Source organism: Solea solea, chromosome 17, assembly GCF_958295425.1.
Source record: "Solea solea chromosome 17, fSolSol10.1, whole genome shotgun sequence".
NCBI classification, from domain to species: Eukaryota; Metazoa; Chordata; class Actinopteri; order Pleuronectiformes; family Soleidae; genus Solea; species Solea solea.
In genome coordinates, this window is record NC_081150.1 from 6,554,496 (window position 1) to 6,581,544 (window position 27,049).

Below are 27,049 nucleotides of genomic sequence, written 5' to 3' on the forward strand. Positions count from 1 at the left end.
CGCACGCAGACCTGTTCCAATGCCCAAACACAAATTTACATTTATATGAAAAAAGGGCAGAGGAAAGGTACACGCAGGACAAATCCTGTTGCATTTCCATGGTGCAATGTCAAGGTCTGATTACCGTGCAGGATTTTCACACAAATGGACCGTGGAGGGAGAAATTCAGTCTACCTCTGGAGGAGCAACTTAAAGGTGTCTCATAGAGGGAGTCACACAGTGCACACTGTGTCACTATGGAATAAAAAAAAAAGAAGCTGCAGAACACTGCAGCAACTGTAAAGCCAGACAGATAAAAAAAAAAGTCCACTTTGGAAGATTTGGTAAAAGAGGGGACATTTTTACAAAAACAAACTTTTCCTCTATAAGTGCTCTATACTGAAATCTAGGGCAGGGAAAAACTTTCATATCAACAATGAGTAAGCTCTGTGGGCAGAGAGCCTCTAACACTCACCATTTGTAAAGGTCACAGACAGAAGGCTACGACCTTGGTAGTTCCACGTTGTTGAAAGAGATCACTAATGGCAAGTTTGGAGACTCGATATAAGTGGGTTAAATATATAATCATTCTTTTTCTGCTCCATAACTGTAGCTATTGTCAGAGTAAACAAAACCACAGAATGCACGAGGGCAAAACAATCATACCCCAAGGTCTATAAAAACATATCCTGGAGCTTTCTGATAAAATAACATGATATTTTTGCTTGGCATTTACTAAAATGTAGATGTGATATATACTTCTTTTTTCACTTTGAGGCAACTTCTGTTTCCAGTATAAAAAACAACTAAAAGGTATAATTTGAGTTTTTAAATGCTAGTTTGCAGTATAATGGCATTATAACAAGCATTAGCAGATAATTCAGAGCCATCAAATAGATGACGTTTATTTAATTGGATGCAACTAAAGGACATTTTATATATCCCATATAAAAGTAAATATGAAATGTTTCACCACTGAAGTGTGATGACAGTGATGGCATCTACGTCCTGCACGGTGCCACTAAACAGCAGTGCCGGGGAGAGCTTACAATTGTGCTGTGAATTGTGGGGCGATTTGACTCACCAGACAGATAGATGTTGTCTCCCGCGGAGATGACACTGAAGAACTCGCGGTCGTAGAAAGGCAGGCTGGCCAGCGGGTACCATTTACTATTCTGGGGGTTAAAACAGGTGACCACTGTCAGGGAGCGCTGGTTCATCCCAATCGCCTGACGTCCTCCCACCAAAACGATCACCTCTGCTACACCTAGAGCACAAAGAAGCAAGGGGAGGATGAGGGGGGTGGACGGAAGAGAGGGAAAGATGTGAGGAAGCAGCACGCCAGGTCCAGTGTAGAACATTTATTGGCAGAAAATGAATGTACATTTATAAGGATGTTTATATGAGTTTAAATGCTTTCAAATAGATGGACTTTACAGAGGCCACTATTCTGTGCTGCGGAGTGTTGGGACAATATATGATTTTATCGCTTACAATAAGTTAATCATGGTGAATTTCTATTATCGTGTAAATCGTGAATGAAGAAAAACATCAATATTTCACATGAGTGACTTGAAACTTCTGTCAAACTCAGCAACATACAGTGCTTGTGATCTATTTCATAATGTGCCTATGAGGAGCTGCATCTTTTCCTCATGACCTATTATTATTCATTCATTCATCATTTATCATCTATCATCATTTGTTTTTCACTAAAAATTTAAGAATCTAAAAAAAAGATATTTAACTATTTTTTTTTCAGTCATTGCAATGATTTTGGTCAGGATAATTGAAAACAAACGCAACAAAACAAATAAGAACAACATGCTTTCTGGGATTCCAAGGCAACCGTAGTTCCCTAGCACCACAGTTACTGACAACATGATGTTTTCCGACCTGTTGTGTAATGCTTCAAGCATGATATTCAGCTTTTAAGTGCAATGTGATTAATTATATACATTTATATAGCATTTAAGAACCTTGCGTTACATCAAACACACAATATCACAGTCTGTGAAAGCTGTGACTGTCCCTGAGTCGCAAAAAAAAAATACAACTAAATGTACGAATAGAAAACTTTGACTTAAAGTGGGAAAGTGCAATTACCAAGACTGATGGGGAGCTACAATTTACCCACGATACAAGCACATAACTACACATTTGCTGTCAACACATACATAGTGAAACCTACGCTGTTTGACCAGGGCATAAGGGAATCACAAAATCAATACGCGAGAATCAATTTGTGTACATTTATATGTGGAGACGTGTCTTGTCTCACACACACACACACACACACACACATGCCGAGGGCCTTGTGGTGATTAAGGAGATACTTAAAACATGTTCACCACTCCTCATCCACTCTGTGCACTCGCACAGACACACACACACACACACACACTGTGACACACACAGCTTCTGGATAAAGACACCAGTGATCCAAAATACACAAACAGGGTTGGCAGGCTGCCACATGCACAGGTCCTCTCCGTCTTCAGCAGCAGGCACCAGTGAGCAGGCAAGACCATGAGCCGCCAGACAGAAATGAGCTGTGTGTTTGTAAGCAGCAGACAGCCGAGCACAGGGAGGCGAGCCAGGGAAGGAAAGGAGGACGATAGGTGGGAGGGGGGGGAGCGGCGGCAAGACAGGAGGCAAACCTAATCTTCATTCAGTTCAAACCAAGACTAACACTGGTTTATCTGTGTGGATCGATATCTTTCTACACAGACACTCTTCTTTGCAGACACATCCTGCCTTTTCCTTCAGCTTCTCTTCCTGTACAGAAAAAAACACACAACTTATCCTTATATTTTATTTCCTTAAGCCTCTATATATTTTTTTTCCATCAAAACGAGTAAAACAGAGCTTTTCCATGAAAGGTAAAAGGGAAAAACAAGGAGAAAGATAAGATAAAGAAAAAAAAAAAGAATCTCTATGTGCTTTGGTGAGGCTGAGCAAACAGAGTGAGGAGTGAGCACTACCTCAGACATATCGTGGACATACAGCTTAGACTTAGTGGACAGCTTAAAGCTGGCTGGCCATGTCCCTCTGTGAGATTTCAAGAATGTGTTCCTCCCCCCCCCCCGTGTAGAAAAGAAAAGAAAGTAATGGCTCAAGGAGAAATCGTGACAGCGTCACTGTGAAGGTGGCGCGGTGCACTAGCTAAAGAAAAGGACAATCATGACAAAATACACAAGGCATGAGAGTTGTCACCCTTCCTGACAGCATGTGAAAAATGTAGTAACTGGAAGTGCTCGCAGCTAAAAAAGATCTGAGCTGAACTTGTACCCATCACGAGCCGGTTCTCACAGCTTCATGGCACCGTGACCCAACTCCAAGCCTCAAATGGCCTCAGGACGTCCAACAGACCTTGGATATGCAGCTAATAAATGGGAGTGTAGTTTATAGGGCGGTCGCAGCTACAGTGGCGGCTCTTTGAAAACAAATTAAGTGAAAACAGGCAGTTTGTCTTTCCCTTCATGAGCCTCCGACTATACATACACACACATTAATTATATTGACTTTGTTCCGCCATTGTTCTTTCGCAGGATTCCTCTCCATGTTTGTTCTCTATTTCGCTTTATCACACATTACTTTTCGACTTTATTGGATTTCAAAAGTTTTCTGCGCCTTTACGGGATTACAAATTTAATCTCTTTTCATCTAATTTTCTTTCATCCTATTAGCTGTTTCATTTTGTTGATAGTGAGTGTCTCACATAACTTGGCATAGTCTCTGTGTCGGAGCCAAGTTGGGATTTTCTTTCCTTTTTCTATGTCAATCAATATTCTACCGTTTGGTTAATCTTTTTGGCTTCACATAAGTCCACTTCCATTTTAAGACACAAAAAGGATACTATACATCATCTGCATACTACACTGTATTATGATTCAGAAGAGGAAAGCTAATTAAAGTGCGATTTATTCTGTTAGTCCACGCACAATTTCTCCTCCACTAAACCAAAAGTCATTCAAACTGCTGTATTGTGCACGTGCAAGGCTTCATTATCACCTGGTGCACATGTGCATGGTTGTTCTCAAGGCTTTCCGCTTGGCAAGACACGTCAGGGAGAGTCCACATCTGGAGCGCGGAGCAGCCCTGACCCCCTGAAGCCCTGAACACATTCACGAGCTAACACAACCCAACACCGGCCTGTCAGAATGCAACAAAACAGGAGAGCGGGGCACCGCTGACGGGGATTCGCGGCATCGGATCAGATGGTTGTGTGGGTGTGTGCGAGTTTTCTCTGACAACGAAGGCTCACAGGGACGGCTGTCAGTCAGACGGAGGTTTGATGGGAGTTGGGTAGAGGGATGAAGGGATGGAGATCGAAGAATGGAGACGAGTGTTTGGGGATGAAGGGATAACATAGTCTTGACAGCTCATGTTATTTTTTCCCTGACAGTTTGGAAAGAAAATGTCTCCTTTTCCCGATTGTTTCTGACCTTTTGTTGTATTTCTGAAATATTTTTAACCCGACTACGTCACCAAAGTATCAGCCAATATATAGATACATGAATTTTTAGAGCAACCACTTCCACCGCGTTTACAAACATGAAACGTTAAACACAAGAGTGAGGAAGTGCGTTTGTGTCATTTAACATCCATTTACAGCATTAAATAACAGCACGTTATCAACGCTCAGGTTGCTTACTTACATATTAGACACAGACAGAACAACATCAGCATTCATTTGTGGTTTTGTTTGTGTCAACCTGATGAACTGCAGTGCAATATTCATAAGTCTGGACTTCAAGCAACAGAATAAATCCCTTTAAATTCAATTTAAAGCAGCTTCGCCAGCCACCCGTGTGCTGTCTGGTGCTGGTCTGTTAGGGTCCGGTGGGTTTATCCATTTGATTCATTATAACATCAAAAGAAAAATATCGATTACAGCTGTAGGAGTTTTATAAAATGTTTGGTTACACTTCATAGTACAGGGAAGTAAGATGGTATGACGAGACTAGAGCATGTTGACAACATCTGGACAGCACCCAGTTTTCAAGGAGGTTTCAGTCATCACAAGCTGTGAATTGCATGGACCCCCCTCTGAAAAAACATGTGCTGTGAACGATGAACACGCCTGTCGTTTAAGGGCTGAATTCTTAAATGAAAGTCCATGGCCACCCATTGAGACAATATCCGAAGCATTGCTTCTGCCTTACTTCTGCCTTACTTCATTTGAACTAAATGAAACCTATCTGTGACAGCAGCATGTTTTCAGCCTGTGCTGGAACAAGCTGGATCCTAAGCAAACACATGCACACACACACACACTAACTTATGGCACACAGCTGTACAGTCACTCCTGGACAAAAGAGATGGATTTGAAGAATGAAGACGCAAAGGCGACACTTTATCGTGTCTTCTTCCCCGCTGCCACACTGTTCCCTATCTCACCCTGTTGAGCGTGTCCTTGCTCTCTGCACCATGCTTCAAATCCTTCTTTCTTTATTCCTCTTTTTCCTCTACGCTGCAGTTAATGCCTCCATCCTTCGTCTTCTTCTTGAGCTCTCTGTCTCTTTGTCAAGCAAAGGAGAGACTTTGCACCTTCTCTCTAGTTTGTCTTATAGTCTTTCCCTCTCAGACCCTGAGGTTCTTTGCTGTTTTTCTTCCAGTCTCCATTTCATTTTCCTTCTCTGTTTCCCAATGCACCTTTAGCCCAACTGTTTCAGCCTGGCTGACCTTACTTTAACCAGCTATACTTAATTCGGTGAAATGGAACACTGTGGTGTTTGCTTGTACCAAGAGACACACTTGGATATTACTCGGCAGGGTTAAAGCTGAGAGATCAATGCCTTGCCCGTTTACATTAGCCAAGAATCCTGCCAGGATCAGAGTTTCTTTGCGGAAAGTGTTTTTTTATGACTGGAAACCAGCATTTGACAAAACACGTCTACTTAGCAGCTTCCAATCATAGCACATGACCTCCATCAGCGCCGCGTCGAGGAGCCAAATTACAGTCAAAGCTCCACTTTTAAACCAACATGGAGCTAAAGTGTTTTTCTGTCGGATTCAGATACATAACAACTCTAAAAATACAACTGCAATATGTACGACAAACTAATCTAACTTAGAAAATGTTAAAGTTATAAAGCTCAAGAACAGCCTCTAAGTGGAGTACCGACCGTTAATCTGAAGCCTACATACTGCCGTCAACATGTCAACAAGAGCAAATAATCACCTACTTAATTAATAACGCACTGACTTATTTCCCAAAGGGGTTTTCAGAAAATAAATCACCTTTTTATCCATTTACTGTATATCCAGTAGAGGTGTGTTGCAATTTGCTTGTGTGTAGACAAAGGAAATATCAATTATCACTACTTGATTAAACTAAAGTACACACACACACACACACACACGAGTAGATGACTGCTTCATGCCGTCTAATGCCACATAAATGCACTCAACTTCTGACAGGCCTCTGAAAGACTTCAAGGACTTCAGTGTTTGTTTGGTTTATACTTTTTTTCGACAGTTGTGCACAAAGCAGGGTTGCAGATTCACAGGGTGGATGTTGTTAAAGGCACAGCAGACACTTATCTGCAAGGGAGTTGCATCATGACGGCCTCCGCAGCTTTCATTGTTTCACGTTGGGCAGGTAACCACTCAGTAACGATTCATGATGTCGCGCGTGTGCAGTTATCAGTGACAGGGGCTGTAAAAGCTCCACTTTCTGCTCAGCTGGAGGATCCGCGTAATGTTTACAAGTGCACACTTCTACTGTAAAGTATACTTTGCTTGAGTTACAGCCTGTTGTTCGACATACTGTGGAACAAGCATATAAACACAAATGGCGTCGGGCACTCAGTCGGGTGCAAATGCGCTTGCGATCCAAACTGTGGGCACTGGGCAGGAAAATGACAACTGCGTTGGTCTGAAACCAGCAAAGACAGTTTGTCTCGAGTGTCTATTTTCCTGTGTCTTTTATTTACTGTATGTAATCCCCTATTTTATGACATGTACAGATTCAAACAGTGAACCATGAGAGGGCCTTAACTCACTGGCTGTACTCTAAGAAAACATACATCAGCATCACAATTTCAAGCAGGCAGCTGATGAGGGTTTTAGCCACATCTTTCATCAGTCCTTATCATTACCCTGGAGGAAATTTGGTTAGTGTGCAGCCAGATACCACAGATGACAAACGGGGGGAAAAAAGTGTCTGCATGTCAGTAAACTTGTCACATAAATAAATAGATATGTGCAAATATACCTACATAGTGTTTTACTGGGGCTTTTACTCACTGGGTATCACAGCCACAGTGACACTGGCAGTCTGTCTTTCAGATCTCAGAGCCATTTATATCTCACTGCTGGTCCATTTCCTCTTATCTCAGCTGCTTCTCTCTGGTTTTTTATTTCTCCCTCTTTTGTAATCCTATGATTTTCTCTCCAAGGGAGTTCATTTGCGAGGGTTAGGATCAGGGGGTCAAAGGCTCCTAAATAATGTTAGGGGTCGAGGGAGTTTGTGTTTCGGTGCAACAATCTGTGCGGCTGTAATTCTTGTGTCCCCAGTAATCTACATGCCAAGCTGTGAGCAAGTGTTTTGGATGCACAACTTTCCACTCAAGAAATATTCCTTTTGACGGTTTCAGGGTTTGTTCTGTGGATTTTCCAAAGTTACAGGTACACTGTCACTGCATAGAGATGTTCCTGTGTTTTTTGAAATATTCAATGCTGTGAACACTGCACATGAAATTCCATTTCCCTGCACACCTTGCTGTGAGATAATGACAGATCTAAAAAAAAAATAGACAAAATGTTTTCTGGTGATTGGGTCGAGCTGATCGCTCAGACTTCTGAGCCTCATACATTATGATTTGATGTATATTATGGGCAAACACAATGTGGACTGCACTACCGTTAAATGCGGCGCTAAAGCACGAACCACATTTAGTCCGTCTGTTGAATATTGGATGACAAATAGCTTTCCAGCCTCGCAGCAGGTACAGCAGGTCAGAGTGCCAGATGTGGTCTGAGCGATGCAGAGGCTGATCCATGTTCCTGTAAATGCTGCTCACTTCAGGTATGAGCACGAACAGCAGCTCCAGCAACACGGGCAACATCAGTCGTGATTCTTCACCCTAAATCCACCCCCTCCACACATCTTTTTCCCTTCATCCTTGGTAACTCCGCCCGAGTCAAAAGGTCACGCGGACGGAACCTTAATTTTTGGCAAAAGCTACTGCGAATATTTAGACCAAAGGTCATCTAATCTGGATTTACTGCCTCCATGTTACATTTATGAGACCCGATACATTATGTTTGCTGAAGATTTCACTAAGCTGCATGAATATCAGAATCTCACATTTCAATTCTCTAGTGCATAGCTGTCTCCAACTTTCTCTCTCTCTCTGTCTCTCTCTCACGTTCTCTCTCCAGTGCACTCGCAGTGTTTCACTCCTGGATATCCAGAAATAAAAATGGAATAGGATCCGCTGAAGGGCACTTCACTTTGATCGATTAAGACATTTCTGGCACATTCTCCTGCAACCAGCTCTTCCAGTTTGAGAGGTGAAACAGCGTAATCTCACGCTGCATTGGCTCTAAAAGACAAACCAGGCTGAATAATTACACAGAGCAGGACTACAATCAACTAAGTCCTGACATAAAAAGACAGAGCTTATAATTGTCTCTCCCAACTGCTGACAGCTTACCAGGTTGCAATCATCGTGCTAAATGGTTAGCATTGTGGCCGTGTCACGAGAGAGAGGATGTTGGCAAATAAATTCAGCTTTATTATAATTTATCGAACGACAAAGAGACACCGTCAGAGGCCGATGACGAGCGCAGCCGGAGCCAATAACAACCCGCGTGCTAAATGCCGATTAAACACAGTCCCACCACTGAAAAAGCCCATTTAAACGTGAGAATTAACTGTTTTTTGACCTCTCTACCCATCACCAGTGCAGTCACAAATGCCCAGAGGAGAAACATACAAGTTAATTAGGTGTAGTCACTCATACCTAATTCTGTCAACTTGTGATCGGACCTTTACGGATGGATGTTAGTACCAAGTCCGTGTTAATCAGGCCTGTGGTTCACCTTCAGTCGGTGGAAGACTCAAAATCAAAATCTTCCTGATCTCTTATGCTCTCCTTATGAAGTGTGAATCATGTCGGCGATGTGCTGAGGCCATCCTCCACGGAGCTGCCACTGGAGGTGTGAACGTATAGATGAATGTCGTGCCTAAGGGTTTCGGACCTCACAGAATGGCCTGGTTTTATTATCTCTACACTGGGGATACAAGCCAAGCAATTGTGTGGGCTGATATAATGAAAACCAGCCATTTTAAACCACTGAACAAGCAGCGCACTGTTTTATTTGGCATGCTCTATGCTGCAGGAATGTAAAATGGTCAATAACATTTGATATCAACATTTCCGGCAGCAGCAGAAGTCCTGCTGCCAAATACGCTCGACTTCTGATCTCCATTTTGGAAAGAAATCTTGGTATTGGAATATTTTTCATGTGTGAGAAATAGTGAAATTATGTTGTAGTGGAGGGGAGAGAGAGGTACTAAATACCCAGAGCTCTCAAACCTAGAAATTATTTCTCCTCCTTGCATTTATTTTCTAACTAATTACTATCGAATGTAAATTACAACTGATGAATAAATTAAGTTGAGAGACTGAACCGTAAAAAAAAAGAAAAGTGGAGACCCTTCGCACAAGCAATCTAGGAATCTAGCTTGGGGCATATTGGTTGAGGTTGTATTACATTACATAAATTTAACATAAATTAATCAGCGTCACAGCTACAATGCCATATCTGTCAACATTACCTGGGGCTTAACACCACAGCAGACGTGGCCCTGGATTTCACAAACAGCCTCTGAAAGTGAAGCAGCAGCAGGTTCCTCATCTGTTGCTGAGGTTGTCAGTCTAATGATGAAGTGCTTATCAAAAGTTACTTCATGCAAACATTTTACACGAGGGTGTTGCAAACCTCACAGTGAAGAGAGTTCAGTTTGGGGTAACCCAAAACAAGTGCGCTATGAACTGATTTATCGCGCTCTGTGTACCATGAGCTTCAGGCTGCTTTAAAATCGGAGCCTATAACAGCGCTCAGTCAAGAGAAATGTTTGTGTAGAGTATCGTCTTTTTCAGAGAAGGAAACTTGGCTAAGTGCACCAAGAACCGAAGAGCAACACTATGTGTTATCCGGAAATAGCAGTTGTAAAATCATTTAGATGTTACACTGACTGGTAAGGAACACAATAGTGCCTCCTTCTCTCCCACTCAACTCCCCTGCAAGCCTATTCCAGCACGACGGAACTTTGCAGAGTGGTCCTGCACTTCCCGTGCGAAGTGCAGCGCTGAATGACAGTCAGCAGCTCAAGCTGCCACAATCAAGCCTAACAATTTCGAGAGTAACGCTGAAGTGTAGATCAGCTTACAAGATTCTAAACTTAATATTCATCTCTGATATTCAGCGAGGAAACAGAGATTTTAGTGTTTGTTACGGTGTTGTTGTTTTTTTTTTATCATTTCAAAATGTATTATTTTATTCAGAGCCCAACACACATACCCAGCTTTCTAAAGCTTTAATAATGAGACATTTATTTGCTCATATGCTTTCAGACAACTACAATAAGCGCTGACAATGTACAAACACACAGGCTAGTTAATATTGGACGTTTTATTATAGTTTTATTATGCATCGCAAAGCTACATTTGCTGTTGGGGGGGAAAAAAAATAGGGTTAACATTTGGTCACATTTCTCACTCCGCAGACTAATGCACCTATCACAGATTACTGTATCATTACTTGATTAAATGTAGTTCTGAACAGTTCATTAGTAACTACCCTAAGAACCATTATAGATTAATGAGACAGAGACGAAGGGGGTCCACTGAGACTCCACAGAAACGACTTATGTATAGAGCCCAGACATTCCGGAATATGTGTGAGGGACTACTGCTGCATGCTAAAACTCACGCCACTACTGCACGTTTGCTACAGTTTACTTTTCCACCTTTGGATTCACGAGTGCTCGACAGAGTATAATAAACTGGACATAGAGAAAGACAGAATGTAGGAAAGAGAGCTTGTGTTTAACGATTACCTTCCACAGTGTATGTATGTATGTATGTATGTATTGGGGGCACGAGATCTTGTGAGATCAAAAAAATGAGGTAACATTTGTCTTTGAAGATTTATCCATCCATCTTCTACTGTTTTATCGTCCACATGAGGGTCTCAGCTGCCCTGAACACATCGCCAGTCCATCACAGGGACACATATAGAGACAAACAACCATCCACTCTCACAGTCACACCTATGGTAAAGAGTGTCCAATTTACCTAATCCCCATATTGCATGTTCATAATGTTTTTACTGCCTTATTCAATGCACCTGTAAACTAGTTTGCCATTCGCCAATAGAATCTACAACCAGTTTGCTATGTTGCTATAACTGACAGCCAGCATGACTGAGTGTGAACCCAAAGTTACAAAGAAGACGTCCCAGCACTTTTATGTCCGCTGTGGCAGCATTTCAGACACCAGATGTGGCACATGATACGGTTTTATCCAGTCCACAACAGTGTTGCACAACAAAGGCTCAATGTTTGAAAAACCAACACATAGTATAGTTTGATGAGACAATAATGACGGTCTATGGCGTGCTAAACATTTTAGTTGTGCACCTTCACTTTAAAAGGATTTACCCAGTGACCTTTATTTTAAAAGAGTCACAGGAAAGCAACTGTGCCAGTGAGGTTACCTGTCACTTGCTATGTATGATCTAAGACGTGAATGTTTAGTTTGGGATTATCCCCATATAGAGCTCATGTTTCTGTTTGTTACAGTTTTAATGTATGGAGAAAAGCCAGTTGAATTTAAGACAAATCCTTTTACGGTGCTTGAATATTGTTCATGTCTTACCAAAACATACAAAATCAGTTTTTTAACAAATGAAAGACCATAAATGTAGGGTTATAATCTCCTCTCGATGTCGTGAGCCCACTCTCGTGACTCGTCTCACGAGCAGACCCTGGATGTCTAGTCGCACCCCGAGAATGTATGTAAGACATAAATGTTTAACAGCGTGTGTGCGTGTGTCAGTGTGTAAAAAAGTGAGACACAGGAACAGTGTGAGCTGAGCTGGACCCCTGCGTCTCCTCGTCATTACAGCTCATTTGTCTGAGTGCTATTCCACTTGGCTGGGTTGAGTTAACAGTTTGCCCTTGTGCTCTCCATCCTGCTCTGAGTCGAGCACAGCGACACATGTAGAGAGCTGGAAATGGGGTGGGTTTAGCTGGGCATGTGCAGGTGTATGCACATAATGTTTGTCACTCTCCTTGCTCCTCAAATGCACAAATATAAATATCTGGATGTTATTTTATGACTTGAGGTGTGTGAGTAAACGTGGCTGTTAAATCCCCCTGATCTCCTGGAAAGTCTAATGGCATCTAATCAGATGCACATCCATGCTCTAATTAACCAATTAGCAGCTAATGGATACATGTACCAACGCAAAACACAGGATTCATTACGAGACACTCAGAGTTTTCACTTTTCCCCGACACTCTTTTATGGGCAAAAGACACAAAGCTGTTATCAAAAGACGTCAACTACTGTAACACCACCTCTGCCTCGCTGAAAAAAAGTTCACTCTGGCAACAGAATGATTTAGGGTACAGTACGGCAGCCATTATCTGAAATCACATGTTATAAATAGACTTAAAAATGTCATTTGCACACTTTAATTCAAATGAAAAATCAAACTGTGAGCATTTGTGCTACTCAGATTGTCTCCACGTTTGAGGATCACAGAAAGCAAACATCTTTGCTGAATATCTTTTTGGTCCCTTCATTAGCAATCTGATAAAAACATGAATGTGCTCTGCATCCACACACAGTCAGACGCCGCTGAATGCAAAATAGGTGAAAAGTGAGACAGAGCACTCTCATTTTAGTTAGTGAGGCGGCCCAGAAATAAACTTAATGTCATGGTGGTTAGACTTTTATGACTCTTGCCTCGTCGTAATTCTGAGAGAAAAACAGCTTTGTCCAAATGTTGTCCAGCATTGTTATGCAGTGCATTTTAAAACGAGCACCATTAATTCCAGGACACGCACCAAACCATGGTGACATGCCAGGACCCGACACAAAGACTGATATAAAAAAAAAATCATCATCAATAAAAAACTGGGCAATTAACTAAAGAAAGGCACTACGACAATGCAGCACAGCAGGATGGAAAACCTGGGCAAATGAGACAATTAATGAGTGTGTGGAAACCGTGAGCTCCAACCAGAAATACTTTGCTTTTTAAAGCTTACAGCTAATGGAACAATGCCTCATTAAATGTCAGTCTCAAAAAGTTCAAGCCATTACACCTTATGAAGACATTGCTGTGTGTGTATTCATAGGTCATCAATATTCACATTAGCCGCTTTCTTGTCTTTGTCATGATACATGGCCTCAAACTGCCAAATTAAGTACTCGTACATAAGATATTTGAGGGTGTAATTCACCAGATTTTCACTAATAAACAATTTCTTCATTCAAGATGGAGAAATAAACAGCATGTGATGTGAAAGGTGTCATTTGTAATGTAGAATTAAAAGAAAAAAAAAGTTCAGTACCCGTTCAATATGTGCCTGCTTTTTTTTGCGTACTTATTTTTGTTTGTGGGTTTGCTTGTTTTTCCATTTTTTAGGTCACCTGTCAAGCCGGTCAGGTGAAATATTTGACAGATATGTGATTAACAGACAGATCCAAGACCCGTTCATCAAAGCACAATCACAGCTGGAGGAGAAGAGAGAGCATGTAAAGATATAACTGCTTCCCACTAAAAAAATAATAGGACTTTTCACTGACAATAAAGTATAAACCCTGGGTCAAAACATAGATCCTAAATTGCAGTCTTTGCAATTTGCTAATTGGCTTATTTCAAATAGCAATTTTCGATTCAAAAGCAATTTACTCAGCCCTACTGACACTTTTAAAAACCTTTTAACTGAATTGGTTTTACAGTTTTCATCACGAGTCACCACACATCTTTGTCATCACTGTGGTTTCCAGCAACTGCAAGTAACAAAACAGTTGCTGCCCTGCACCAAGTGGCAAAATAAGACAAGTTTATGACTGGCTCGTAACAAAGTGAATGTTTCCCCCAGGAGCTAGTGAAGACAAACAGAGCAGGGGAAAGAATACAGTTAATATTGGACCTACAGTATATTAGTCAGTGGGATGATGACTTAAATGTATGCTCCTGTTACTCCTTATGTAGTAGACGTGTAAATTAGCCACTGTTGGATTTCTATACGGGTTTTGGTCATAATCCGTCACTGCATGTTTCAGTGAATGACAAGAAAAATGATATGTTTGCATGGCTGTACTGTATGTGTCACATTTAAGGATAACAGAGTTGATATATACTGCTATTGTATGATTTGTCCACACACTATACACTAGCAGCCTGTTAGCCTAGGCTTGTGGTTATACAGGTTTGAGTCTCATAGAAGGAAATAAATTTAACCTACCAACATCTATAAAGCTCACAATTAACACACCAAAAAAAGACAAAGTAAAAAAAAAAAAAAAAATATTTCTTGAAATGTTAAATTGCTGCTTTAATAAAGCCAGACGAGACACTGATAGAGGCCTCAGTATTTCAGGATTGGAGGTGTCTGCTAACGAATGATAAGAGAACACATGCACTGTGAGTCTGACTCCTATCTTTGGACGAGCAGATTTAAATCTAAATGTGAGAGACTGTTAATTAAAAATCCGTCTCACAAGGATAAACTAAATTTGTAGACTTGAAAAAAAAAGAAAATTCGACTCAAAGTTATCATGAGTAAAAAGTCTGAATGTTGAGGCACTCAAGCACAGACACACACACACACACACACACACTATGCTACACCCACATATGCACGCGACTCACAAGTTCACAGATTGACTGCGCTCAGCAAGAAGTGCTTCACGGATGGCAGTTTTCCTTTCTTTTTCCGCCTGACAGACTTATCAACCAAGCTCAGGTGGTGCCCCATCTGCTTGTGCACATTTAAAATACACACACAAACTGCTTACACAAGGAGACACATGCTCAAGGAATAAACCCAATCAAACGTCTGCCCTTCAAATTCCCTTCCTGATCCGTGTGGCTTCTTCTGTCCCTCAGTATCTCCGACCGCATGCTGACCTGCCCTCTTCTGTCCCTTCATGTTCTTGTCCACCCTCTGGCAGCTAAATTCTGCGACAACCTCAAGTTCGACCGTCCTGCCATTATTTCATCTTTCTCTCTGTCCTCAATGTCCATCTACCCTGCAGTCCAAGGGACTGAGCTCCCTGCTGTGCAGAGTCCATCTTGCCCAATGCAGCAGATGGCTGAGCAACACATGCATGCACACAGACAGCCAAGGCACACAGATGCATGTACAGGCAGAAATAAACACACACACACACCCAATACACACAGTTCTTCAAAATTCACCTAATATAATACAGACTCACAAACATTATGCCCGGTTTCCCAGTCACAATAATAGCCTCTCTTTCAGAGAAGTTTAAAACTTGATCGGGGAAAAAACTTACATATATTTCTCCATGAGCCATCGGGGTATAATACATCATGAATGTATTCAACCGAGCAGCATTTATGCATTTATATAATTCTGTTGTACAGTGCCACAAGATGCTGTGAATCAATATTCACTTCAGTTTGCATAATGGGGCTGTAGGACGCATATGCTATGCACATACCAAACACTCCAAAATGGGCCTTGGCAGAAACCGCTTCAAGAAAACTGCTGAAAACAAAGAGGAACTACTGAATCGAGGATGAGTAATGGGATGATGCTGCGTGCATGTAATGCCACAAATGTCTATTGTCAAGAGGAAAGCCATTCCTTATAAAGCCTCCTGCGGCTACATTATAGGCGATTAAAAATGCAAAAATATTAACAATGCCCGCAGTGTTTGTTAACCGACAAATAAACACACTGGATGTACAAGAGAGTTTGCTGGTAAAACTGACCTCGGCATAAAATGCCATTTGTTAGGCAATTATCTTTATTCTACCAAGCATAAAATGACTTGAGCTGAATGGTAAGGTGTGCTGGTGTGAAGCTCATAACACCATGCAGACACTATAATTAGGCAGCTCTTTACGGGGGAAAGGACTGGGTTCCTGGCCGACCTGAGGGAAAAATGCAACAGCCAAAAGCAATTTGCAGGCGCCTTCCAATATCCATGAATGATCCTTTGATTTTAACGATGTAAACAAACATGGTCTTCAATGGCTTGGACATTGGCAGCAGTTGGACGAGGAACGGTTGGCTGGTTGCTTCGGAAGCAAGGACAGACCCGACTGTGCCTCGCTGGTGTTACGGAGATGTTAGAAAATGTTTTTGTGTCTGGGTTTGCTGAGGCAAAATTCAGTATTTCACTTTGACATCAGTCAGGCGCAACTTCAGTGGCTATTTGGTTACGGGAAAAAAAGAAATAATGGTAATCCCGTAACATTTCTGTATATTTCAATGCAGGTTTGGAAGAACAACATCTAAATCACCCGTTTCTGCAATTGCAATTCAGGAACTCCTTGTGGAGACCAGACCTCTGCATCACCTTGTTGTGGAAAATATAAATAGTGGATGGTTGGTATTATGTGTTCTGGGTCAATTACGCCCGTAGGTGGCAGATCGTGTACCTCCTCAATTATTCGCACGTCACCCCGGCTTAAGATGAAGTAGTTTATCTCTGCTAATAGCGAGAGCGTGTGTGCGTGCTTACCAGCAGAAAGTCTCGGCCTGGTCCTGGGCGTCTGCATCTCTTGCCGAGCGTGAGGCAGCATATGGTAGCGCTTGGCTTCGTTGACGAGATCGCGACACGCCTCCGACGACTTGATCAGCTCCTCGTTGTCCACCACGTTCAGCAGGTAGGACGGGTGGATGAAGGGAAGACGCACCACCGCCAACAGCTCTGACACATGCTGAGAAGACAGACACAGAAGAGGAACTATTTTTAAAAAAATAAACAGAGGCACAAATACAAAGAAACAAAGGCAAACACTAATGACACAACGTCTTCAGACATGTAAACCAATTTAGACTGTGTGAAACTGCCAAGAATGATCAAGGAGACTTTATGTGAACATTAATCAAGTAGTAGATAAAACACTGGATCATAGTCAGGGAACACAGACACCAACATCCCTCTCAAAGAACAGCTGGATTAACTCCCTACCTCATTATGAGATATGTTTCAGTGCGCGAACAACACTAAAAAGAAGATATTAAAAACAGCTCATTTAATATTTAATGTCACATTTTATGAAAGCATGGCCTGTTGAGAGTGAGAAAACCTACTTGCAACGAGACCCATTAGATAAGTTCCTGTCAGGACCTCAAAGCTCTAGTTCATCACCCTGCGTGGTTTTTTCTTTAAACATGTCCTGGCAAAAATCCTTTGGAGAATATCCTTCAAAATGCAGCAGAAGTACACGGCGCAATCTGCATATTTATTCGTGTACATTTGTAGGTTGTCAAATTCTGTTATTAAGTTATTCATCTATGAATAAAAAGCCCAGAAATAACATTTGGCAAAAGTTGTGAGCAAGATCTGCTTGCCATTCCATTTTTATAGGTACATTTTGTAATGCCACAAGAGACGAAATAAGGCAGCAGGGGATATGTTTCCACTTCTACCTCCTGCTTCTGATTGTCTCTGACAGCAAGCGTTCGTCTGCAGCTAAATTAAGACCCACTTCTCTTCTTTCTTTTTTTTCCTTTCTTTTCTTTTTTAAAGACAGAAGAAACTATTCAAGCCAAGAGGCGATCCAAAACAAGATGCTACAGCAATACCAGCGACAGTTCAACATTAAACAAACACACAAACACAATGAGACAACACAAATCCTTTGACCACAGCAACACATGTCTTTGTGTATGTACGCTTGTTTGATCCATTGCTGGGCGTGCATACATTTACCATTCATATGTGCTAATATTGTAAAGGTGTTCAGACACAGGACAGACTGTTACCATGGCAACCTTGTCTATAGCTCCTGCGGCTGCTGTCTGTGTAAGTGCATGTGCGCTGCTCCGTGCCCCCGTGGATGTCTCGTCCACGTCGACAGTAAGCGCTCTGCGAACAAGTGCGGACAAAGCGGCAGAGAGCTGGATGGACACTGACCCCATTTACCGCTCGGCTCAGAGCAAAGTGACCGAGCCACGTGGGGAAACAACAAAAACAACAGACGGATCGGAGAAACATTGTTTGGGGGGAGAATAAATAATAAGCTGACACTTTGCTTAAGCATCTCCCACCTGAGGGGTTTTTTCACTCTGGCATGCGTCCCATTTGTTCTCAACCGACATCCTGGGAGCATTAGACCAGAAAGGAGATAAGACAGCATAGGATAACAGGAGAGGAGAGGACAAAAGGAGCAGGACAAGAAAATAGATATGACAAGATCTCTGAATTAAAGGACACCGGAGAGAAAGCGGGAGAGAGAATGGGACGGTTATGTGGAAAGTCAGAGAAATCTGCAGATGACATGTCCTCTGTTTGAGCGAGCTGCGAGTGCAAGCGCTTTCCCTCTTTCACAAATGCAAACAGCTTATCCAACAGTTTATCAAACAAACAGCTCGATGTCCACACAAACACGGGCGGTCTCTCGCAGCGTCGCAGCTCAAACACGGCGAGAGGGGGAAGTCAAAGCAAGCTACTTAGCATACAGCAAAGTTCTTGAGGGAAGAATCAGTCAGGATAAGCTACTATTTCCAATTAAAGTACCCTCATGTTGGGAGATTTGTCACACTCAAACCGAGGTGACTTACACTTCAGGGTTACTGCTCTTTTTCTATCACAGTGTATTCTTCTGCTGGTCTGACACAAACGTCAGCTGAGACATTTGACGAATGCCAGTGATTGAAAGTATCCACATTTAAAAACATCCTTTTAAAAAAACTATTTAAGTAAAAAAAAAAATTTGAATTAGCACAAATGTTAGACAGAAAGTCCCAAAGTTAATCTCACCTCCTGAGATCATACATGTGCATTTGCAGGTCATCAAAAATAGGTCCAGAACTGACCGTTCTGACCCGAGAGCTATATTAAAACTGCACATAGGGCAGTTTTCAGCCAGGTGGTGAGCTTAGTGCCACGGTGGAAATAAATGAGCTGAAAAGTCTCGGGCTGCGTGGTGAAAATGTGCTTCTGTTTGGAACAGCAGGCGGATGAGTGAGAAGACCCTGGTCGTGAATGTGAGTTTGTATGTGGTGTGGGTTTCATCCAAATATCCTGACAGTCTCATTGTCTCCGTCCAAACATGCAGCACAGGTGAAACATCTGAAACTGCCAAAGAATCCCTATATAACTTTGCATCATCACAACATACTGGTTTCACTGTCTATGTTGCAGCACATTTTGTGGATAAATAACTATAATCTTGAAGAAACCAATAGAAAATTGGTTATTGGGTGCTCTTAGGAACAAGCTCAGTGTTTCCTATTTTTCTCTTATTTGTTGTGGCCCAACACAATATCAACATTGACCTCCACATATTGACTTTTTTTTTTTGTACTATTTCAAATGGGTCAAATCTTTTTTTTTTATTGCAGTGTTGCTCTCAGCACATTGATTACACTCAGCTCTTTGGACCTTGAAGAAAAAATCTTTAAAGTTTTGGCCGTTCTCTGTGTCTGTGCTGCCTGTCGTTTGGAAGTGCACACGAGAACGCGCCCAGTCAGTGTGAGCACATTAACTGAGCTAATCAACCCTCACTTACCTGACCTCAGCTCTTTATTTCTTCAACACTACATAAAGCAATTCAATTATTTGCAGTGGAGCATGTTATATACAGTATTACTTGAGATGCCCTCACCCCTTCACTCAGCTGCTACCACAAATGATGCTGAGGTTAAACACTGCGAGCTACTTTCAGGAACTTTCAGCGGGTCGAGAGTTCAAGTCATGACCGACAGATGACGCCGCGTTAAAGCGCCGCGCACGTCCTCAGTACCACCGTTACACTGGCGTCCACGTCAATGCTTGCTCACACACGTACAGGCAAACCAAGTTCAACTTCCTTTAGCTTTAGCAGATGAGGTAAAGAAAAAACAACGCGCTCGTCGACAGAACCATCTGCGAATCTTTGCTGCACACAAACGCACATCTGTTGTAGTCTGTCTTCACTTGCCAAACATCTTTGAAATGGCAGTAAAACTACCTCAAAGAGGCAGCATCTGGTCCCGGCATAAAGGTAAGGACTGCTTCCACATACAGTAAATAACACCCAAAGCACACCCACATGTGCACATGTGAGTACAGGAGACAGATGGACACCCTGCAGCAGCCAGGTCTGTAGCGTGACTCTATTCTATTAGAACCATGTGATGGTTGTGGTCATTGTTGTTGTTAATCTGGCTGGTGTGTTCTGTCCTCCGGCTGATTTCACTGTAAATCGCGTTTGAAGAGATTAAGAAAATGTCATGTCACCGCGGCTAACCTCTGATTGAATAAACAACCATGGATTCTATTGTGAGAGCTTTTTCAGTATGTGTCTGCATGCACATGGAAAGTGGTAGGATAATTCATGGCTATTTTCCTTCCTCATCCCCCTCCTCTGTCCCTCTATTTATTCCTCTGTAGTTGTAACTAACTCACTATCTCTCCCACTCCTTTTTCACTTTCTGCCTCTCTTTCCACCTCCATTCCTGCTCCTCGCTCTTCCTCCCACACACGCATACATCGGCATGGAAATGAGGGAGAGTTGCACACTTGCTGCTAATGTTCAAATCCAAAGCCCAAAGTATTCAGGCCCAAAAAAAGGGGTCCGGTGTCATGCCAGCCGAAGCTCAGCATGCAGCAATTACTATGGATGATATTGTAAAAAATCTAACAAAAAGAGCCAAGAACGGTTGGTTGTCACCTTGAAACTATTGTGTGTTTTTTTCCTTTTTCTTTTGGGGAGATGATTTTATGAGCTACTTTGTGTTTTCCTTTATTTCTCATTTTTAAGCACTTGTCACTGAGCCACTTGTGGATGTTAAATGGGTAGTTGGTGCTGCCATCAGTGGTGGCAGCACCTTATCTAATCACAGGCTTTTATGCAAATCTTGCTCATATGTGGGTCATTCAACTAGTCAGCAGAGGGGGTCATGAACACTGTGAGAGTGGGCAGTTTCATTTCTCTTATGGCTTCTAATCACTGTAATTACTATGTTGTCTTGTTTTCAATTGCTTGCCATCAAGTAAATACACTTATATCATTAAGGGAGGAGTAATTCCATATTTGTTCCACACAGCTTTTAAATGCCACTATTTACCTCCACATATACTTACTGGTAATGGGTTTGTTAGCAGCAGGGCTCAGGTTTTAAGATTATTTCCTCTTTTCAAGTTTGGTTATAATCGGGATTGAAGCTATAAAAACAAGGCGAGACATCATAACTGACATCTGGGATGAGACGGACTGTGATCGGACTGTGATCATGCAGTAACGGGATCCGAATGACATCACCCACGCATCATGGCAACACTTTGTTCCAGGATGTTGTGGCTTCATTGTTTACCTGCAGCAATTAGGGCTTCCTGCAGCTGTTAGCAGACATGGGGCTAGACAATGTGGGGAAAAAAAGGTTATCATGATAAAAAAAAGTTCAATTATCATGACAAATGACGAGTTAAATATGAAGAAAGCAGTTCACTGCAGATTTTAAATTCTTCATGGGCAGAAAACAACAGAGGAACACTGTACACATCAAGGATACAATATCAAAAAGTCAACATCATAATCGTGTCCACAATGCATAAACATTAAATTAATACATTATTGAACTTTTGCTACATTGTTATGGGAAAAATTATTATATCAAAAATTGTAATTATATCATCATAACGACTTTTATTGAGACCTTGCCCTCGAGATTTTGACAAAATGTGCAAGTGACAACAGGAATGTGATGTTTTAAAAGGGTGATGTGATTAACAATTTTATGTTTTATGCTCGGTATGTGTTTGTCGAAATATTTATTAAACACGGTTGCACTATGATGATACCCAAATGATTACATTAATCATATCCACCCTGCTCTATGCCTGAGCTATTTCACACCCGGCCTCACTTATAATAAATCAAAAACATAATTTACCGAATATTTTTGTGGCTGAAATATTTTTTCTTTTTTGTGGCAAACAGATTCATGGCATCCCAATAATATTGCCAACACTCCCTATTCAAGTAAACTGAGGCTTAATTCTACGGTAAAGGAGAAAACTCTACTCTTGTGCCTCATGCATACCTGGATAAGTCAAGATTTCTTATATTTTAAAATTGAGCTGGAGGCAGACTTTTTCTGTACCTCAAAATAATCCGAACAGAACTGATATTTAAACAGACCGTCGGCTTCCTCGGGTGTTAAGTAAAGTAAATATTGATGGAGCCAAAGGCATGAAGGCTTTTACCGCGCTCTCTGGAAGCAAGAGAGAAAAGTGGCCACTCTGGGCGGACGCCATATCAGTTTTGTGCTAAAAACTCTACGTTGTTATTTGTCTATACAAACCAGGTGAGATAAGATAATAATTGAGAATACTCGCAAAACTTTAGTGATTGACGTGTCGGCACTTAGCAGATAAGTGCAGGTGGAATATATCCGACTACGTTGCTTTCCATCTCAGACAAGCTCTCAAGCAGGATCTCTGTTATGCACAGGCACGCAAGGAGAATGTGAACGCTGTCCCTCTAGATGTGACCTGTCATTTTCATCTCCGCGCCTACTCGAACACGCAATCCATGTGTACTTTAAACATCAAATGATTCAAATAATTAAAGCTGTTCTGCCAACAGAGAGAGACACGGAGCTTATTGGAGATCTGAAAACAAGATACAATCTTTTCACATTCTTAATAAGGTGTTTAGTAACGCGCTGAGCATATGGAAAGTTTCCACAGGAGTCTTGAGAACATATGGGGCTGCTACTTTTAGATGCTCTGCCAACACACATTTTCTTTCCCTTTTCTATTATTCTTGGACAAGGTGATTTTTATGAGGAGTCCATATGTTTACCCACTTGTATTCTGATATGCAACCCAGCAAACACCTTGCGGCTTCACCTCCCTAATGAGTTCTCTCTTGCACACTGACCCAGTGCACAGATGCACGAGGTCATCTCAGTGCCACACATGCACTGCAGCCACCAACAGAGTGCAGCCACCGCTAAGCAAACACAGCTACTTGCAGCTATTTCTGCCAGGACACTAAATTGACAGCCTCACCAAAAACCACGACCAGTTAATGTCTAACCTTAACCTAATTAATATTCATCTCTATCTTGCCTTACACCTTAACCTCAGACATGAGGTTCTGCCTCATTAAGGAAAGAGTTTGGTCTCATGAAGACTAGTGGTCCTGAGAAGATCAGTGTTTGGGGAAATAACAATTTGGGGAAATACTGAATATCTTATTGTGATTCCCATTTATTATGATTATGATTTTAGCTTCACCTCAATATTTAATGTGCTGTAGAGTGATGGAGCACTACCACACGCGATAACGTGAAAACAGTTAATTGTTCAGCCTTATCTGGAGGTAAAAAAACGAGCACACACACACACACACACACACAGAGTGAGAGTTGTGTTCTTGTCAGACCCTGCATTTATTACCGTTCATTTAGACAGCCTCAAGGTCATCTCTAACTTTAACCATAACTAACTAATGTCTAACATTAACCTAACCACAATTCACAACTAACCTCTACCATTAATCAGAGCTTGAGACATGAGGTTCTGAATGAACCTAAGAACCTCATGGTTCCTATGAGGACTATTGATCCTAAAATAGTCAGTATTTATACCAGAAACAGTCACAAATGAAAAAATGTACACGTACATGTGTGCACGTACTCTCCCTCACAAACACACACGCACACACACCAGTGACGATTGCTGACCTTTGAAAAATGGGAAGCTCTTTCAAGACCCAGTTATTTATGCAGAAATTCTTATATAACGTGTGCAAACAAACAGCCAGAACAAGCTATATGCTATAATAGTGTTTTTATTTACAAAGATAAAGGCTCCGCTGACATTTTTGTAGCATTTGTCCAAAAACCTATTCCGTGCCGTCCCATAAAGAACAGCTTCAAGTGGTTTTAATGCGGATAGTTAACAACATTTTAGAGGAAGCTGAGATTCCCTTGCTGTCTTAGAGCAATCGCCACTGACACACACACACACACACAACTGGGAGTTGATCTGTCAGAGGCAGCAGAGAAAAAGCTTGCTGGCCACCATCCTCTGGCACAGATGACAAATGTCTACAGTACATTTCCTATTCCGTGACCGTCAGTGAAGACGAGCAGAACATGTTTGTGAGTGAATTGATTCACTGCCACGCCGACATCAAAAAAAGACACATGAGTGGTGATATCTATTTGCTTGGCTCTGAGCAGATAGGGACTATGCTGCTTTAGTGTGAGGAATTGACAAGGCATCGCTTAAAAAACAGCTCTGAATGAAAATAAAACATTCAAACTCAAACTCACATGCACTCATCGTCGCTCACTCACTGAGTTTCAAGAGTGTGCTCGACAGAGCATGTGCCCGTGTTTAGCCTCGCATTGGTAATAAACCCACTCAGCTGAAATGACCACAGCTCAGCGTCCCTTTGTGCGTGTGCAGGTTTCTGTGTGAAAACATGTGCTTGTGCATTTTCCTTCCGGTAACGGATTATGGATGAGTAAAACATGCTCTTGCAAACATCACTTCAATTGAGTTCAAGCGATGCTTTGCCAAGCGTGTTTGTGTGTTTCCGTGCCTGCGCGTCATGGGTGCACAGCAGCCAGAGGGGTGGATGGGGGATGGAGAGAGATGTCGTGAACGACAGACGCCGCCTGCTGCCAAGAGCAACTACTGACAGGTGCCATGTGTTCTCCTCTGAGGCTTATTTCACTTTCAATCACAAAACATGGAAAAAAAACTATTTTATCAATTTGATTGCAACTCTATTCAGTAAGGAAAAGCCACTCCATTAACCTAAAACTTTCTTTCTTGTTTCTTAACTCTTTCTAAATTCTAACTTCTTTATTTCCCCTTCTATTAATATTGTTTTGATTTTGACTTATGGAGCTCAGGGAAAACAGATTGTTTCCTTTGAACATAGAGTGGATTTTGTTTGTTCTCGATGCACTGTATCAGTCATGCAGCTCTTTTGTATTTATAAGAGAGCCCAGTGGAAATGAGATGCCTTTGACTTGCTCTGCAAATGCAGCTGCTGTCTACAGTGAGTAGCTGCTGTTAAAATGGCTGCACACGTCAGGAATGAGTGAGATGACAAAGGACACAGATTAGAAGAGAAGTCCAGGGATCGCTGGCTTGCATCAGAGTCCCGCTGTTGTGTGAGTGCTTTAGTAGCGTGTGCGTGTGTGTGTGTGCGTGTGTGTGTAGGTGTTCGCACATGTCAGTTAGAGAGAAAGAGACAAAGAGGGAAAGAGGCGGAGACGCAGAAGAAAAAGGAAAGATTGTTCACTGCATCAATCTCTATTGCGTGGCTGCATCTCCTCAAGAGTGCACATTTGTCACAGATCATGGTGGCGGAGGCCTGTATCGCTTTCATTTCCCCTCGCTCTGCTAAACTTTCAGTTTCCTCTTCAAAGGTGACTGATTACTCATCGTAAAAAAAAAAAAAAAACAGCCAAAAAAACGCACACACAATTAGCTTTTTGCGAGTGTGAACAATGATGAAAAAGCTCTAATAGGAAATCACTAAATTAAAAGTGAGGCTTACGGTGAAAAGGTCATTTATAGTTCTGAAGGTAAATGAAGTGTAAAACTGTGAGGGAAACTCAGTTTATAGCCCTTCACAGCCTCAAAGCTTTTTTGTCCTTTGATAATGTTATACTCCAAATACATAATGATAGCATCATTTGTTCAGGGGAAATTATTTTACTCTGCTAAACGAGTGTGGGAGGGAGATATTACCAGACTCAACTGAATAAAATCCCCAAAATAATAATGAGGAAATCATAAGCAATGTGAACTAATACCTTTATCTATATTAATTGGGACTGAAAACTGCAAATGTTAGGGCAGGCCACTATTATTTCTGATGAGTGGACAGTGGGTCCGTGCTAATGGCGGCACTGTTCTTTTTATCGTGAAAACACCATTAACTTACCTTTTAGCCGTTTCATTAGTTGGACACTTTCCAAAGAGCCAATTAATCAGCCTCCTTTGTAAGATTGAGGCACCTGGCATGATAGGATCCTTTATGAAATATGTTGGAGTAAGGCGTAATGGAGGTCCTATTCACGGACTTGGCAGAGACCAGCCAGTTATAATTGGAGCCGTGTCTCTGGACTTGTCCCACAAAAGACCGTCTGGGTGAAAAGAAGGACAGGTCCCTCTGTGTCAGCCCCTTCAGAGAGAACCCATGATGGTTTTCCAGCCACTTGTTTGTGTAAGTCATGGCACCAGTGTCTTAGAGGTTATAACGAGGCGGCAGACTCATTTCTCTCATGTTCTTTTTTTAAACATAGGTGGACAAATCTTTACGTTTTAAAATGTTTGGACATTATAACGTAAATGTATTTTGGTGCTACAACAAAGGGCAGTTTTTATTACTGAACTGTTGTTATTGTCATTAAAATTAATTAGAATTCAGTGACTTATATTGAATATTTTGAGGTCTGCATTAACAATTTGATTATTGATTTCGTATGGTAGACGCCTGCTGCAGAGGCCCAGGTAAGGTCTGTTGTTTTGCTACGATATGAAATAATTTAGAAAATAGTTTCGATCATGTTTGGGTTGATTAAGTAAGTGGCTGGTGTTTTATGTTTTTATTCTTTTAAGTGAGGTGGAATCCATTTTCTCAAAAACATTAAACAAGACGTGCACAGACGCTTGCACAGCAGCATACCTTCAACGATAATCAATCAAAAACAACCACAACAGCTTTTTTTTCCCTTTCATGCAGTGACTTTGTGTCTTATGGCAAACCATTATTAATACTACAGTCATCTCCCTCTGTCTCTAAGCAATGTCCAGAGCCGGTTTCCTGATGCCACTGAATGTTATTGACAGAATATACTGAAGGAAGA

At 41.6% G+C, this 27,049-nt stretch overlaps 1 protein-coding gene across 3 annotated transcripts in view; it reads right to left on the minus strand.

Annotated features, from left to right (window-relative positions):
- LOC131443472 (kelch-like protein 29) overlaps window positions 1–27,049 on the minus strand; it is a 216,362-nt gene that overhangs the window by 52,265 nt on the left and 137,048 nt on the right. For all 3 annotated transcript variants that reach the window (XM_058613134.1, XM_058613132.1, XM_058613133.1), the window contains 2 exons: window positions 16,737–16,935; window positions 1,064–1,246 (listed from right to left, as the gene is read on the minus strand). In XM_058613134.1, the coding sequence (XP_058469117.1) occupies window positions 1,064–1,246; window positions 16,737–16,935 (382 nt within the window). The remainder of the gene's footprint in view (window positions 1–1,063; window positions 1,247–16,736; window positions 16,936–27,049) is intronic.